The 16,708-nt window shown below is 49.3% G+C and overlaps 1 protein-coding gene across 13 annotated transcripts in view; it reads left to right on the top strand.

The window, feature by feature from the left end:
- Positions 1–16,708, top strand: part of PPFIBP2 (PPFIA binding protein 2) — a 170,079-nt gene that overhangs the window by 103,553 nt on the left and 49,818 nt on the right. For 11 of the 13 annotated variants that reach the window (XM_038568934.1, XM_038568938.1, XM_038568941.1 and 8 more), the window contains 4 exons: positions 6,283–6,465; positions 9,782–9,874; positions 13,297–13,408; positions 15,830–15,891. In XM_038568934.1, coding sequence (XP_038424862.1) covers positions 6,283–6,465; positions 9,782–9,874; positions 13,297–13,408; positions 15,830–15,891 — 450 coding nt within the window. The remainder of the gene's footprint in view (positions 1–6,282; positions 6,466–9,781; positions 9,875–13,296; positions 13,409–15,829; positions 15,892–16,708) is intronic. The other 2 variants (XM_038568940.1, XM_038568943.1) reach the window with 1 other exon arrangement.

The raw sequence follows: 16,708 nt of genomic DNA on the forward strand, positions 1-16,708 counted from the left end.
TATGGAGAAGGGGCCAAAAAGTGTAGGATTTCTGGCAGAAAAAGGAATGTCTTACAGCACGGGTGGGATTGTCCTCCTTTTTCCTTCCTGTGGTGAGCACCTTGGAAGGGAGGGATTCTGGTTTCTGGACGAGGCAACCAGAATGATGGACTTGAAGCACAGAGCAGGGACTGAGAAGATGATGGTGTTTGCTCTGGGAAGAACTGGCCTGAGCAGGAGAATCTTCCACTTTTTGTTTTATGTATTTTATTTTATTCACTGATTTTTATTAGGATAGGAAATACACTCCCACAATTCAAAAATTAAGAGTGCGTAAAAGTTCATGCAGCAAAAGGTCCCATTCCGTGCCTCTGAGGCCCACCGTCAGGAACCACTGTGATCATTTTGATTGTATCCTCCCAGAGTTATGCACAGACAAGCAAACTTATGTGGAGAGATGTATGTACATATACACACACATATTCTCTGCCTCGTTTTTGCACACATGCACACTACTCTAGACCTTCTAATTTAGCACTCTGGGAGTTTATTTCTAGACCTTCTAATTTAAACTCTGGTAATTTAATGTACCAAGTACATTAAAAAATATTATATCTGCATATTTCAGTATCTGACTGTACCCTAATTTGACCTGTTCTCTCTTGATGGACATATAAGTGGTTTCCAGGTGTTTGTTATTACAAGTAATGCTGCTGTGAATGATCTTGCATGCTTGTGAGGATACTGAAGTGTAATCGATGGGCCAAAGGCTACATGCACAGATTTTGACGGATATTTCCACGTTGTCCTCTGGAGCACAGAGGTTGTGTTCCCATCAGTGATGTGTAAGTGCCAGACCAGTATTAAACTGAGCATGAAGGAAGAGAAAGAAAAAGAACTAAGTAAAACTGGGAACAAGTTTAACAGGTCGGAAGGTGTCAGGACCAGTGATTTCACATGGAAATAAGCCATAAAGAAGAACGTTGATGGTTGGTGAAGCAGGAGTAATAAAGCCAGCTGAGAGTACAACACAGAGTGGCAGTTAGAACCTCAGACACATCACCTAGACTTGGTGACATGGGACCCAAGAATGGGACAGGGCTACCAGAGGGTCTGCCCTATGGGGGAGAAATAGACCTGTTATGAGGGGTGATGGGCCAGCCCTGGGGAGAGAGATGGATAAATGTCCATTGAAGTGCTGAGCCCGAGGATGGATCCCCTGGAAAATAACACACAGGGTGGGAGGATGAGAGGGCAGTGTCCTGGAAGTGTCAGGTGCCTCACATAGCTCCCCCCCCCGCCCCCCCCACCGAGCGCAGGAGGGAAATCGGTGCACTCTGATACAGATGTCCAGGCCCACGGAGGCGGACAGGGGGACAGTGGTGGGAGGGGGCGGCAGTTTGCATAGCTCCTCAAAATCCCTTCCAGCTCAACACTGAACATATTTGAGAGGCTGCCTTTCAGTGCCCTGCTCCCTGGCTTGTTTCTACCCAGGTGGGCACAGAGAAGGAACCTGGGAACTGCTGCTCTAGCTGTGATGCTGAAGCAAAGGAGAGACTAGTTTATGAGGGCAGTGTGTCGGGTGCCTTGGGAGGGCACGACCACTGTGCTATGAGTCCCCAAAGGCGAGGGTTGGAAAGCCACGTGGAGACAGCCGTGCCTGTAGGCTTCGGGAAATCATACCTTTGAAAGTTTAGAAGGAACACAGAAGACGACTCAGAATATGGAACTAAAATATAATGTTGTTTCTGACTGCAGCCTCACAAATGATATCAACACAAAGGAGACGCTTGGGGGCTCCTGGAGAGAAGCTAGTTTTCAGAGGGGCTTGTATGAAAACTAGAAAGGACAAAGCAGAGTGCCCCTGCATAAGCAGCACCAGCAGGGGCAAACCCCAAACAGAAGGACAGTGCCAAGGACAGGAGAGGCACTTTTGGTTAAAGTTACATCCTCAAGAAGACCAAAGAGAGAACGGGCTCCCTTCCACTGATGCCTCTGGCACAAAGAACTTAGGGCAGCAGTCCCCAAACTGTTTGGTGTCAGTGAATTTTAAGATATCAGGGAAACTGGGTGAGTTGTTAGCAAACTGGAGGTGAACTATTTCCTCTTCCCCCACCCCCCAGCTGGCAAAGAAAGTTAGATAGGTTCTATGAAATTTAGTCTGTTGAGGCTGGGGTTAACCCCTGTGATGGGTTGTGGGAGGCTGGGAGATGAACTAGGGATGGTATTCATTAAGAGCAAGTTATATCAACTTGACTTTGTGTGTTGGGCCAGGAATGCATCGTGTGGGATAGACGGGGTAAATGCGTGCTTTGTGAGGCATTGCACGAACACTGCTCAGGCAGTCTTTGGATGAAATAGAGGAATATAGGATGGATGCTAAGAAAAGTACTCCAGTAATAATAGCACCTAGAGACCAACTCTAGGAGGATTTATTGTAGAGGGTGACAGTCCTCTGCCCTCCTGCTTATTTAGCATTTTAAAAAAAAAAGATTTTATTTATTTATTCAACAGCACAAACAGGATGAGTGGCAGAGGGAGAGAAGCAAAGAGCCAACCTGGGGCTCAATCCCAGGACCCTGGGATCATGACCTGAGCTGAAGGCAGCCACTTAACCAACTGAGCCACTGAGGTGTCCCTGATTTTGCATTTTTAACATATAATGTGGAAGCTCATCTAGAAGGTCATGAAGCTCTGATGATGTGAAGCCAAAGAAAAACCAACTGGATCAACTGACATTGAGATTCATAAAAACCTATATAGACTGGAGTGATAGCTAGGTTGCCAGGAAGAGGGTAAAAGGTCAGAAGAACCTAAGTAGTGGAAAATCACTAAGGTATGGAAGGAAACACTTCATAACGGAGCCAAGCAACTTGAGGACAGGAACATACCTGTGATTTGACCAGGAAGAGGGTCCTGAGGAAGATAAGTGGCCCTCATGGTGGAGACAGACTTTGTCTGCCTGGAGACCTGGGGCCAGGGAATGAATAGGGTGATGAAGTCAGATAGCAGGTCTAGACTCTTCATTTGAGAGGCTTAACGATAGAGAGAACAAAAGAAGGAACAGGGCAGTGAAGTTCTAGCCCCTTCTATAGTAAAAGAGACAAGCAGTCTAAAGACAAGCAGGGCTAGTACACAAGGAACTAAATAAAGATTCTGGAAATGAGTAGTCAAGATGGTGAGCACCTGAGGGAGTGCAGAGCCATTGAGTGGGCCTTCTTGTCAGCGATCAATGTCATGGGCCTTGACTGTGTCCCATGACCGTTGGGTGTTTTCCGTTACTCACCTAGTTCGTATGGCTCAAACACTTGGCAGAGGAGAGGCAGTGGGGGAAGTGAACTCACATTTATCTGATGCCTCCCATGTGCTAGGCCCTGTGCCAGGTGCATCACTTAGGGCTCACGTGGTTAACCCCTCACAGTAACCCTATAAGATATAAACCCTCAATTCTACACAAGTGAGGGTGGCCCCGGTGGCGCAGCGGCTTAGCGCCGCCTGCAGCCTGAGGTGTGATCCTGGAGACCTGGGACTGAGTCCCATGTCGAGCTCCCTGCATGGAGCCTGCTTCTCCCTCTGCCTGTGTCTCTGCCTCTCTTTCTGTCTGTGTCTCTCATGAATAAATAAATAAAATCTTAAAAAAAAATTCTACACAAGTGAAAACAAGTGTACATGAGTCTGCAGCCTGCACGCTCCGATGGTGTCATGCCAGTACCATCGTGGCATAGTTGCCCCTAACAGGCTAACGTCCCTCTCTGGGGAGGTAAAGGCTGATTGTTACCTTGAGGGATTGCTTTTGGCTCCATCCTTGATTCATCTGCCATCCTTCCTTCTACCACAAGGCTCTTGGTTAGAGGGTTCGATGTAAAACTTTTAAAAATTGCCTTCATGCCACTGAATTCCCAGCTGCATTTCCCCCTCTCCTCAGTATTCCTCTTATCCACACCTACCTTTCCTCTTCTCATACCTCACAGTGGCCACTCTAAATCTGTACCCCCTTTTGTTTGACTGCTACGTCCTTTGAGAAGGAACATACCTGCTTTACAGAGATCAAGGCCATGGGGAAGATCTCCCTCACCTTGCTGTTGCTCATCTAAAGACTGCCTGGACCCCCCCCCCCCCCACCCCACCCAGCATTCCCTTTGTGCTTAGCTAATCCCCCCATCCCAGGCTGCCAATTCCAGTGCCTTTCCTTCATATTAATTCCTCCTGCCCAGCTTCTTGGTCCTCAAAGGTAGTCCTAGGGACCTACCTGCTAAGTGGTTAAGGTACCAAAAGACTTTGAGACTTTTCAGGAGAAAAAGCAGGAACAAACTGAGTGTAGACAGTCTTTTCCCCATTGAGCACCTCTCAGTGGTGGTCAAGTCCATGGGCAGTAGAGACAGAGCTGGACTGTGATGCCTAGTGGTTCAGGCTAGTCAGGTGAGAATCCTCCCCTACCTTTGTCATGCATGTGCTCTAAGCCAGCAAGAGGTTTGGAGCCCAGTGGTGCACACAGCACAGGCCAAGTCAGAGGCCAGTGTCTGTCCTGGGACTGCAGGTAAGAAGGTAGAGGACAGGTATGCCCCAGCCCATTGGTGCTGGCCCATCAGGGACCAGTAAGAGTGCAGCTGTGGGGAGGTCTGAGATCCAGGGCCCTGAGGCCCATAAGGGTCACCTTGATTTCTCAGCCCAATCCTCTGGTCTTGGTAGGAAAATGTCTTATTAGACAGACAGCCCTGTGGGAAGACAACCGGGGCTGTCTGTGGGCCAGCTCAGGTGGACTGGCTCACAGAGCAGCTGGGAGGCTGGGGGGCTGCTTATGCTGGCAAGCACCATTTAGCCCTCAGTCCAAATGGTATCAGCGGGAAGGAGAGCAGGGGCTGTAGCCCAGCACCCTCTCAGCCCTGAGCTGCCATTCAGACCCTGTTTCCCTTCTACGTTGGAGAAGGAGATTTACAAAACAAGATACCAGTGGGAGTTTCTCTCCTTAGACACCATTGTCATTAGGGAGGATGGACAATTTCCTGCTGGCACACCTGGACAGCAGCAGACCTTGGTATCAGATGCCAGCGCTTAGAATATCAGTAAAGGTGGGCAGGGAGGCCTACGCAGTTTCCTTGGCTGCCACTCTGTCCACCCAGGTCTCTGCTCTGCTCTGTTGCCAAGTGTTTCCTTAAGTCCACATCCCCGTGCCACAGGCTGCTCATAGCATCCCCCAACCTCTTGGGTTTCTTGCTGCCATGAGTGGCACCATCATCTATCATGTTACCGAGGCTCATGGCTCGCTCGCTCTCCTTCACTCCCACACCCGGGCAAGGCACGTGCCTCGGTGGCATCACCTAGACTCATGCCATCCCTTTCTCTTGACCCAGGCAGAACTAGCCACTCCCTGGAAGCCCTATGTTTTCTGGGTAGTGGCACTAACGGCCTGTCATGATTATTTGTGTGTCTCTCCCCACTCAGCTGTGAGCACCATTGGTTAGTGTGGCCGTGGGTCTCTGCACAGTGCCTAAATGTCAGTGGGGTAGGTGTAAGAGGTCAGAGCTGCTAGTGAGAGGGATTCACAGTTGAGTAGATAAGTATGAATTCCAGGGATTGCAGTGGCTTTTCAAAATTGCCATAAAAGGGGATCCCTGGGTGACTCAGCGGTTTAGCGCCACCTTCGGCCCGGGGGCTTGATGCTGGAGTCCCAGAATCGAGTCCCACGTCGGGCTCCCTGCATGGAGCCTGCTTCTCCCTCTGCCTGTGTCTCTGCCTCTCTGTGTGTGTCTCTCATGAGTAAATAAATAAAATCTTTAAAAAAAAAAATTGCCATAAAAGGCCAAATGTTCTCAAAGCTACCAAGGAGTCTGGTTTGGAGTGGGAGGGTTTGGTATAGAGTGTGAGGCAGAGTTTAGAGTTGGGACGTATAAGCGTGCATAAGTGTGCTGCGTGCCGTGGGTCACCTGCACACGGGGGTCAATGTGCTTACGGGGGTGGGGTTGGCACCCATAGCCCATGTAAGGGGTGTGTGGGTCTCTCTGTGTGCCTGTATCTGCTGTTCCAGGCCCCGGGCCTCACTGTTCCTGTGCCAGGATGGTCCCGGTGTGGCACTACGGAGCTGCCGGGGGTTTGTTCAAACTGCAAGACAGCCCCATAGATGGGGGCTGGTGTCCGCGAAGATGCCATGTCTCTTGGTTCCCATGAAGAAAGTGGGCGGTCCCCCCGGGGCCACCTGCTGCTCGCCCTCTGCATGCTTCCTTCTTTCTGGGCTGCTCTGCTGAGGAGCTTTGCGTGGAGAGCTGACTGACCCTGAGTGCTTTTTTTCCCTCTCTCTTCTTACAGTCAGTTCTGAATGTGATCAGTGAGCTGCAGGAGCAGATGTGTAGGCTGCAGCTGGACATCCACAGGCAGATCCAAGAGCGCCTCTCCCTCGGTAGGGGCGACCCTGAGGAGGTGGCAGCCGGTGACGGTGCGGCCCAGCCCCCGCCCTGCAGCCAGGACGGTGCCTGTTGGGAGGGGTCACCTGTAGGAACCACACTTAAGTATATCAGAGCATGCGTGTGGGGGGCACTTCACTGGTGGAGGGGCTGGGGTTTCTTCTAACCTTAAGTGCGTGCAGTGGCTTAACATGGCTCTGTGGTTACCTCCGGGCTGAGCTCTGTGACCCTCCCTGAGCAGGTCTGAGTAGGTGAGGCCACCCCTCAGACAGGCAGTGGCACTCGTCTTCCTCGGGGTTGGGAATGAGCTGTGTCAGGTGCACTGAGGGATTGGGCGTTCGTGCCAAAGGAAGCCCCAGGAGTTCCCTTCCCAGGTGTGATTCAGACACTGCTTCTTCTGGGCTGGGAGAGTCGATGAACTTCCATCTCATGGGATTTCTTTTCTTTTTTTTTTTTTAAGGAAAATATAGCATCATGAAAGAATCCTTTCAAGTTTATTTTTAAAGAAGTTGATCCCCAGTGAGAAAATAGAACACAAGTTTCCATTTGCTATGACAATGAGGTCATCATCTGAGTTTCTAGGAAACATTCCCCACTTCATCACATTAGAGGGATTTCACAACCTCTGGGCCCCAAAGGGTATATCTTTCTGGTATTCTGGACTTGGCTCCTCACACTGCTGGAACGGGGTCCTATTTGACCTGGCTGGGCCTGGTGATGGAAACTGCATGGAGATGACCTATGCCCCTGGGGCCCACTGTCAGAGAGGACTTGAAAGCTTGAGGGAAGGTCAGGGTCACAGGCATGAGCACTGCAGAGGGTCGGCCTCGGCTCTGGGGGAAGTTACCACGATCCATACTCAACTACGGAACATATTGAAACTCTACCCAGACTCAGGCATTAGGGGAAGTGCTTGGGGGCAGGAGGTTAAGATAAGTAGGAGATTACATTAAATTAAATAAATGATTGAGGGGAAAAAAATTATAAGGGGATAAAAATGAGAGTCCAGGTATAAGTGTGGATTTGGACAGGGAAGTGCTGAGAAGGTGCTGGGCATGCCCCATGTTGAGTGGGTCACCGCAGAAAAACCTCTAAAAGAGGCTAAAATTTGCACCAGTGTTTCTAGATGATGATGGGCAACAGACAACCTAGAAAGAGAAAGACGTGCCCCTGACCGCATCATACTCTATGTCTCCTGGTGGTGCCTCTCAGGCAGGACCAGAAATGTTCTCATAAAACCATCCTGAATCAGCTGCAAGTCCCACGAGGCCTTAAAGTCTAATGTTGCAGGTCATGGATGCAAGGAAATTAGCTTTTTTTTTTTTTTCTAAATTTTTTTCTAAAAGGGCATCAACAAATGTTTACCTTAGCTATGAGAAAATCTTTCTGAATTACCCTACAACATTCAAGGATCAGCAGTGTAACTTTTTGGCAAATTGTCTCAGCTCCGGGCCAGTTAAATGATGAATTGAATTTCACATGTTCATTTGTCAGGAAGGAATGCAGACCTACTGCGTGCCAGAGGGAGCAAAACAGACTTGGGGTTAGCCAGACCCCTCACGGAGTTCACAGCGTGGGAGGAGAACTAGCCGTTAGCCATCATATCAGTAAATGTCTGATTGCAAAGGATGTAGGAGAGCTACAGGTGCCCCATGAGTGTAGCAGGGGGGCCTGATGAAGTGTGAGGGTCGGTGGGAATTAACCCAGCAGACCACTGCAGACAGGAGGGAGCGCTGTGTGCGAAGGCCCGAACTGAGTTGGGAGGAGCCAAGGGATGCCAGGATCAGATGTGTGCTTTAATTACATTGTTCCCCTGGATGCAATGGGGTGGGGGGTGGGGGGACAGTGGCGTCAAGAAGAGAAGATGAGGGGCATCTGGTTGGCTTGGTGGCTCAGTGGTTGAGAGTCTGCCTTTAGCTCAAGTCGTGATCCCAGTGTCCTGGGATCGAGTCTCCCATCAGGCTCCCTGCCTGTGTCTCTGCCTCTCTCTCTCTCTCTCTCTCTCTCTCTCTCTGTCTCTCATGAATAAATAAATAAAATCTTAACAAAAAAAGGGGGGGGAGGGGTGGCAAGATGACAGAGGAGCAAGCCCTGGAGAGACTGGGCGCGGGCTGTGGAGACGAACCGCTAGGCCAGAGTAGTGGAGTTGGAGAGAGAGAAATTGATTTCCCTGGAGGTAGAATTAACCAGGCTTAGGGATGAATTACATCTGTGGGGGAGAGCGAGGTGCCAAGAATAGACCCCAGGTTTCTGGCACAGGCAAGTAGGTGGATGGAGATGCCATTCAGTGGGACGGGAATGTCTTTTAAAGGGGGAATTAAGTGTTCCACTGGGCCATGGCAGTCGGAGATGCCTGCGTGGAGGTGTTAGGTAGGGAGTCTGTGGGAATCGAGTTCAGAAAGCCTGGAAGTGATCACTCTCATGCTAATTTTTCTGATCGGACTCAGGCAGCAGGACCAACTGTCTGTTAAAGGAGCCTTGGTTTGGGACAAGGGTGCTTAGTGGTGTCATCTTTGCTAAAGGGTTAGTTTAGACAGCAAAGGGCCCTGTAGTCAGAAGAAACCATCTGACTTCCAGCTCACCACGGCCAAGTTGTTCAACTCTCCCTTCCTCATTCAGCGACCTTCAGTGGCTCCCTACTGGCCAAAGACTGGCATCAGAGCTCCATATATCGCCATCCAAAGCCCTTGCAGTAGGGCCCCACCTTATCTTTCCAGCCTCACCTCCCACTGCCTCCTGCCCTCCGCCCCAGCCCAACAGACTGTCTCCCTGTCTGCCTCTGGGATACCTTCTCCCTCTCTCCTTCCTTTAAGCGGACCCACTCCCCTGCCCTGGAGCACTCAGACTGGCTCTACATTTGGCATTTGTTCTCTAGTTTTCTGTCCTGCTGGTTGTCCCTTCTTCTCTAGAGCCTTCCAGGATCACACGCCACCCCTCTCCAGGTTCCTAGATCGCTCCCTCCAGCACAGAGAGGTGCTCCCACCTAGCCTGCTCCCTCCTCCTTTGTAATAAGCTGCCTCGCTTTGCACCTCTGTTCCTCTTGCTCCCAAGTCCTATCTGTCCTGCATAGCCCCCCCCCCCCCCCACACACACACACACTTGTGCACAATCTGGGCACACCCCGCAGGGGATGTGGATTTCAGAAAGGGGCAGGCTGAACAGGTTCTAAAAATAAGAAAATCTTCTCTTCCTGTGCCTGAAACTCCCTAGCTTCTGTTTTCTAATGGCCCAAATAGCTTTTCCCGAAACAGGACCATGTTTAAAGATTCAAGCTGCAGCGTGGAGCATGACGCAGGTGCTCCTGCCCCAGGCATCCTCTGCATGAGCCTCACCAGGGTTGGAGATCCAGGGAACACTGTGCTCTGTAACCATCAGAACCTTGTTTTTCTCCCTCATCCTTCTAGGAGTTACTGCAAGAGCTCAGACACCTCAAAATCAAGGTGGAAGAGCTGGAGAATGAACGGAATCAGTATGAGTGGAAGCTGAAGGCCACTAAGGTAAGAGGCGGTTCTGACGCTTTCAGAGAGTTTGAGGTCTGGTGGCAAGGGTCTGCACTCAAGCCCAGGGTTTGCAATAGCCTAAGCTGGAAGCACGCAGACTGACCCTACTGTGTGCACACGCAACAGTGCACAGATTGTGCAAGCAGGCAGCTTGGGTCTAAGAAGCCCTTCTCGTAGGGAAAGCCTTCTGAGATGATTCATGCTGGAGTAGCTGAGTCTCCTTCCTCTCTCTGTGTCCCGTAGCACCCCTAGGCTGGCCTGGGACCAGGACGGGGCTGTGAGCAAGGGAGAAGCCTTCGGGCAGATGAACACCAATGTTATACTGGCTGCATCACTTTAAATACAGCAGTCCGTTTATTAATCAGTTTTTAAAATAGGCATGCTTCATTTTTAGCCTTGAATACGTATGGAATATACATATGGAATATACTTATATATACACATAATATATACATATTCCATAGATGCATAATTTGACTATTGTTTTAACTAAATCAAGTTTCTATTGAGCTGGGGAGCTAGGCTGTCCTGGGGTTGGGGGGAAGGAACAACCCCTGGGCAGCATTTCCACTTGAGGGAGCCTCTGAAGGCACATCTGCTATTTCACTAAGGTCTCTGCAGCGCCCCCCAGGTGTGTTAACAGAATTTCGCTTCTTACTGGAGTTTTAAAGAGTATTTAAGAATTTTCTTAACTTCTAGTTTGTAATTTTATTTTTTCCTCTAGGTTAATTTTTATGATTTATAACAATAATACCCCTTACAGAGAATTTCCAAACCTTTAAAAAATGAATTAAAATCACTTCTATACCACCCCAGAGCTATATTCCTAATATTTCCTTCTAGGAATTTCTCTTTTGAGGTGTGTGTGTGGGGGGCGGGGGGGGGGGGGGGTCTCTCTTTCTCTTTCTTAGTTTCTAATGTTGGTAATTTATGTATAATATATGTCCCTCTATTAAAACTCTGAACATGATATTGATGTAGGTATAACCTGTTGTATAAAGTGATTTTCTTAACCACTTTATGGATGAGGAAGCTGAGGCACAGAGCAGTGAAATAACTCTCTTGGAATAATACCAAGTCAGCACTGATCCTGGCAAACCAAACCCACTTATCTCCAGCTCTGTTTTTATCTAAGTGACCCTTGTATGTAGGGTGCTTCACTTACCTGTTCCAGGAGCAGTGGTTTTCTCAAATAGCTCAGAACCTCTGTCACAGTGCCCCACTGCTGCAAATCCCGTCTCGGGGAAGCCTTTGAAGTTGAACATGCCACCTGTTATAAAACCAAATACCTTTTTTTAGATCACTTAAGCTCTTTGCCTTGGCATCTAGGCCTTTGAGATACTACAGGTTATTTAGTAACTATCAGGTGTGAGACACCTCTTGTGTGCCAGAATACATCAAGCCCTTCGCCCACTTCTTCCTCATTTGATCAATAAAATAGCCTACTGAGGTCTATTGATTTATTTTCCTCATTTTGGTGGTTAAGAAAACCGAGGCTCAGAGTGGCCAGGGTGAGGTTCAGATCTGGATCTGTGTCATTCCAAAAACCATGCTCTTTTCTCTACAAAATCCTGATTCCCTGCAGTAAAAACCTGCCCCGTTCTTAAAAGTTCTTCCATTTTCTGTGTTAATCTTGTCTGTCCCTGAAAGTGATTCATTTTCAAGTGCAGCAGCAGTAGGGTGTGCTCCCTGGGTTTAACAAGGCCGAGTTCTTGCAGGGAGCTGGGGTGCCCACCTGCCTGCCAGTCTGCATACCTTTGCCTCGGACCTCTTGCCGCACAGGTGCAGCCTCAGTGGCCGTGGCAGTAGGGTACTCTGTCCTCGTGGTCAGGTAGAGAGCTTGGGGCCATTGTAGACTCCCCAGCTGTGGGGACCGGTACTACACTAAGCACAACAGAGCTCCTGTCATTTCTGACCTATTCTGTGGAAACTGGCACATGGGAGGTGGGGCCTGGCCACTTAGTCTACAGGATTTTAAATAGATAACCTCACCTAGAGGCAGGCCTTAAGAGAAGAGACCTCCGTATGCTGGGTGCTGGGCTCTGCCTCGATAGGCCCATATCACCAACATCTGTCGTGGGTCCCTCAGACAAGCATTGGGCTTCCAGATTCCTAACAGAGGCCAGCTCTCACTCTGACTGCAAAGAAAGGGGAAAATGGTCATGGAAGGTACAAGAAAGATTAAGAGGATATCTTCTAAGAATACTGTGGTCCTTGTAGAAATGAGAGGCGTTTGGACCAAAAGTCTTAAGGCTACGGTTTTCAGAAGCCACCGACATTGTTAGTTGTAAGTCACAGGCAGCGAGGCCCTAAGTGAGCTCTGGAAAGCTGCCTTGTGGCTGTAGGCCTCAACAAGCTGTTTGACGTAGCGGGGCTTGGCTCTCTGGCCTCCGTGGATCTATACACCGAGATGGGCTCCATGATAGTGGCCTCCACCTGTGCTATTAACTCAGAAGCAGGCTATAGTAGGTGGCACCTGGCTTTAGAGCAGGTGGGGTTGGCAGCCTGGTCACTGAGTGGCTCTATGCCTTAGACCTCGAATCCTGCACTCCTGGTGTCTCCCCAGTAGCGACATGCAGGGATATAAAGCCAGTGTGCCCCTTGGGATGGGACCGACACAGTTCTGATCTTCTAATGAGGATGGGAAGATATGGAAATCACACCTACTGTTATGTGTGAAATTTAACAAGCTCTGCTTAGTGGAAATGTGGGAACCTGCCAGTACAACTGTCCGTGTGGCTGTGTACGAATGTAAGTATGCAGCTTTGTGGCTGTACTGACATGCTCTATTTGCAACAGCGTATCTGCTCAGCACACCTGAATGCTCGTACGGAAGTACATGTTGGGTGAGTGTGCACAGGGCCTGGAGGCTGGGCAGAGGCCATGGCTATGCATGAAGGCTGGGAGAGTACTCGAAGGAGGGAGTACTCTTGGCTCACTCTCCGTCTACCAGGAATGACTTGATTTCCACTATACTTCCTGTATGGGCTAGGAAAATGAAAGATGTGCACACTTGTTACAATGGTGTTTATACGTGCTGTTGCATGAATATCTTGGAAGAAGGAAGGCCACATCCAGAAAGAGAATCTCCATCAGCAGCCCTCCCATTGTGCACACTTCCAGCTCCTCAGGCCTCAGTGGTGACTGGGCCTCAGGGGGCAGGATAAGGAAACAGTCTGGTCAGGTAGGAGGGTGCAGGTGAAGAGCCAGAGCCAGGGGCAGGGCCAGATTGGCCAGGAGGAGCGCCACCTGCTGGGGAGGGCCGTGAACACCTCTGCTCACCTCTGACACCTCTGCTCCTGACTGCCCCACATGCCATGGGACCCAAGCATTGGTCCTGGTCTCTGAATGACTTGAGGTACTTCGTTACAGTCTGGTAGTCCCTCTGAGCTGCTAGGGGTCCTCTGTTGCTCTTTCAGGCTGAGGTAGCCCAGCTGCAAGAGCAGGTGGCCCTGAAGGATGCAGAAATTGAGCGTCTGCACAGCCAGCTCTCCCGGACTGCGGCTCTCCACAATGACCATGCGGAGAAAGGTAACTGGTGTGGCTGTGATCGAACATGGTTGGCCCTGGGCCCTGAGCCCTCTCTCGTAAGTGGACGTGTGTGTCCCTGAGTGAGTATGTATATGCCTATGTGAGAGGCATGCCAGTGTGCGCGTATGTCCTGTGTGTGTGCAAACATGCCCAAGTGAATAGATGAGTGTGTGCACGCATGCACGCACATGCTTGAACGGGCCTATAAAGTGCAGCTCTATGGTGGAATCATTGCCATGAACTCCTCCCATGTCCAGAAGACTCTGCTCTGAAGGCTTTCTCAGATGTAGTCTGATCATTAAGCTCCGTACAGCCACCTCTGGAGCTTTTTTTCACTTGATTGATAGGACTTATTTTTGTGTCATCCCCATAAGGGAGGCTTTAGTGATTCACTCACTTCATGGATGCTCGCCTGATACCCAGACAAGGCCCTGAGGTTACAGAAAAAAATCAGTTATTTCTCATCCGTTAGATCTCAACTTAAATGTTACCTCTCAGAAAGACTTTTCCTGGCCACCGTACCTCAATGAGGTGCCGCCCAGTCCTATTGTCCTCTATGTCGGCATTCTTCTTGTTTGTGTCCTAACACTTAAAACTTATCAGGGCTGCGTTTGGGGAGGTCTCTTGGTATAGACTGTTGTCCTCACTGTGGGGCCAGGGACTGTCTCTGTTCTATTTAAGACCATATCCACGGAACTTCACACAGCATTCAGCCATGGTAGGCCCCTAAGAAATACTGAGTAAGTGAAAGGGCAGTGGATTGTCCGTGATAAGTACAAGTCTGCTGATTCAAAATAGAGGATGAATCCCCAAATCCTCTTATCCACACCTATTTGATATTTACAGCTATTCACCTGGTGTACAAAATAATCACACACCTTGTGACTTCTCCTACCTGCAGGCTGAGGGTGGTGCTAGAGGAGGTCCTGTCACCCTGTGGCTTGGCCCCACTGCTGGGTCCCCTCTCAGCCTTAGCAGGGCTTGGCTTGGGTCCCTGGCTGGGGTGGGGAGGCCAGGCAGCCCTGAAACAGTGACTCCGGCTAGAAAAGGAGATTGGTGACCCATATGTCCATCGCTCCCTCAGCCTTTCTCGGTGTCTTTCCCAGCTTTCCAGCATGTTCCCTACCTGCCAAAGCTCAAGGTGGGGTCTGGAGCCCCCTAAGATATTCTAGACTCCCTGTGGTAATTAATCTGCACAGAACACTTCCTGTGCCCTGACTCTAGGGCAGGCAGTCTTCCCCCTCCAACTTTGCTTCTCTCTAGTCCACACCTCTAATCAATCATCAGGTAACTCTTGGAGCTGGTCCTTTGGCCATTTGCTCCTCAGGTTGGGTTCTGCCCAAAGCATTGAGGTTTGCCAGTCTTCGTATGGAGCTTACCACCTCTGCAAATGGAGCTGCAGAGCTGATCTTCAGCTGCCAAGAGCCTAAGAGAGTGAGCAGGCACTCTCTACTTTCCTCTGAAAATGAATCCCTATGACTATTACCACAAAGCCCATATATTTACTCTTCCTATTCTTGTTGCAAGCGAGATGCCTATACCTTGGTTCCCTCGTCTCCTGTACTTTGTTTACATAATTATCTCTATTCCTTTTGCAGTAATCCGTTCAGGGATAGGGACAGGTCTTTGTTTTGAAACTCCAATTATGTGACAATCCCTAGACCTAAACATTTAGCAGAATGACCTCCAGCTCCTTTAGGCATCGGCCTTTGACGTGCCCCATCAGGTCAGTTGGGGAAGAAATCAAGAGTCCCTATTAGGTCCAGAGGGAGAGCAGGCCATGGGTTGTCCACGGCAGATTGACACAGGTATCTTGAGCTACAGGGAAATTCTATGGGTTTCTGAAATAAGATAGTTTTCCTTAATTGTAGGGTTTGTTTTAATGTATATATAGATGTGTCTAAACATTTGTTAGTCAATTCTGACTAGAGCATTTTAATTTAAGCCAAGTATCCAGCTCTTTTACATAATCGTTCTTTTTTCATCTTCATTCAGCTGTAGACTTTTTTTTCCCCCTTGTTTTAAACTCTCCTTTGTGCAATCCATGGGACACTCTCATTTTCTACAAAACTAGTTAGCAGCCCAGGTGCATACCCACTCAGGTAATAGGCAATAAATGTCTGTATTCTTCTGAGATCTTGGTTCTGAAAGATTTGGGGGTTGTTCTGTGTCACTGTTGAATAAATGGCATTTTGATTTCCCCCCGCTAATGTCCATAAAGAGAAGATAAGATGCTAGGCTCACTCATTTAGTAATCCAACAAATATTCAATGAGACCAACTATGCCAGACATCATCACAGGCTCTTCAAGAAGTAAAAGAGCCCATGTGCAATGTTCTCACAAGGAAAGTGTCAGCATCTTAGCACGTGGGGATGGCTGTCTGCGTTTCAATAATTCTTCTTACACCTAAATTCTTCTAGACCAAGAAATCCAGCGTCTGAAAATGGGGATGGAAACTTTACTTGTGGCCAATGAAGATAAGGTAAGCCGATCATCAGGCAGCCCTGTTCTTCCTCTGCTGACATCTCTGGCTGTTCCATCCCTACTGGTCTCTGATATTCTGGGCAGGGCCATGCCCAGCAGGCCAGTGACCCAGGGACTTGTCAGGAGAATGGCTGCTGCCTCTTCAAGACTGAGCCTCAGCCACCTGTTTCTTGCTTTGAAGCCTTGGGGACTTTGCCTAACTAAAATCTCCCAACGGCAGATTCAAGTCCTACCTGTTTGTGCTGGTGTGGGGTAATAAATACCACCACAGTTATTGCGAGTGTCGTAACAGCTGCTTAGACTCCTGGGAGAACTTGAGACCCGTCCACCCACCTCCTATGCGCACGGTCTGGCAATAGACCCCTCACGAGGACCCTGGGCAGCCTGTGATGTACTTACCCTGCTGCCTTCTGCTCCTCACATCTGGTTCCTGCATGATCCTGGAAAAGCCACCTCTGTAACTGTAGAGCACCCACCTAGGTGCTAACTTGAGCCCCGAAGCTCACAACCCTGCATTTTACAGATGAGGAAACTGAGACTCCAAGTACTCGAGTAGTTTTGTCCAAGGTCAGATAACAGTAGGGAGTGGAGCCAGGGTCACCCCCGAGTCTGTCTAAGGCCAAACTCTGTATGGCCTCCCAAGCCCCCAGACCTTCACTGAAAGAAATGATCTCCTCTGGGAATTTTGTCTGTTGTGCAAGGAATCTCCGACTTCTAAGGGACAGGTGAGATAAACTGGAGATAAACACAACAGCTTTATTTTAATCTTTCTTGGCATGTAGCTCCAAGAGGACAATAGTCAACCAGGAGGCAGA

The sequence above is a fragment of the Canis lupus genome, chromosome 21, assembly GCF_011100685.1.
Source record: "Canis lupus familiaris isolate Mischka breed German Shepherd chromosome 21, alternate assembly UU_Cfam_GSD_1.0, whole genome shotgun sequence".
NCBI classification, from domain to species: domain Eukaryota; kingdom Metazoa; phylum Chordata; class Mammalia; order Carnivora; family Canidae; genus Canis; species Canis lupus.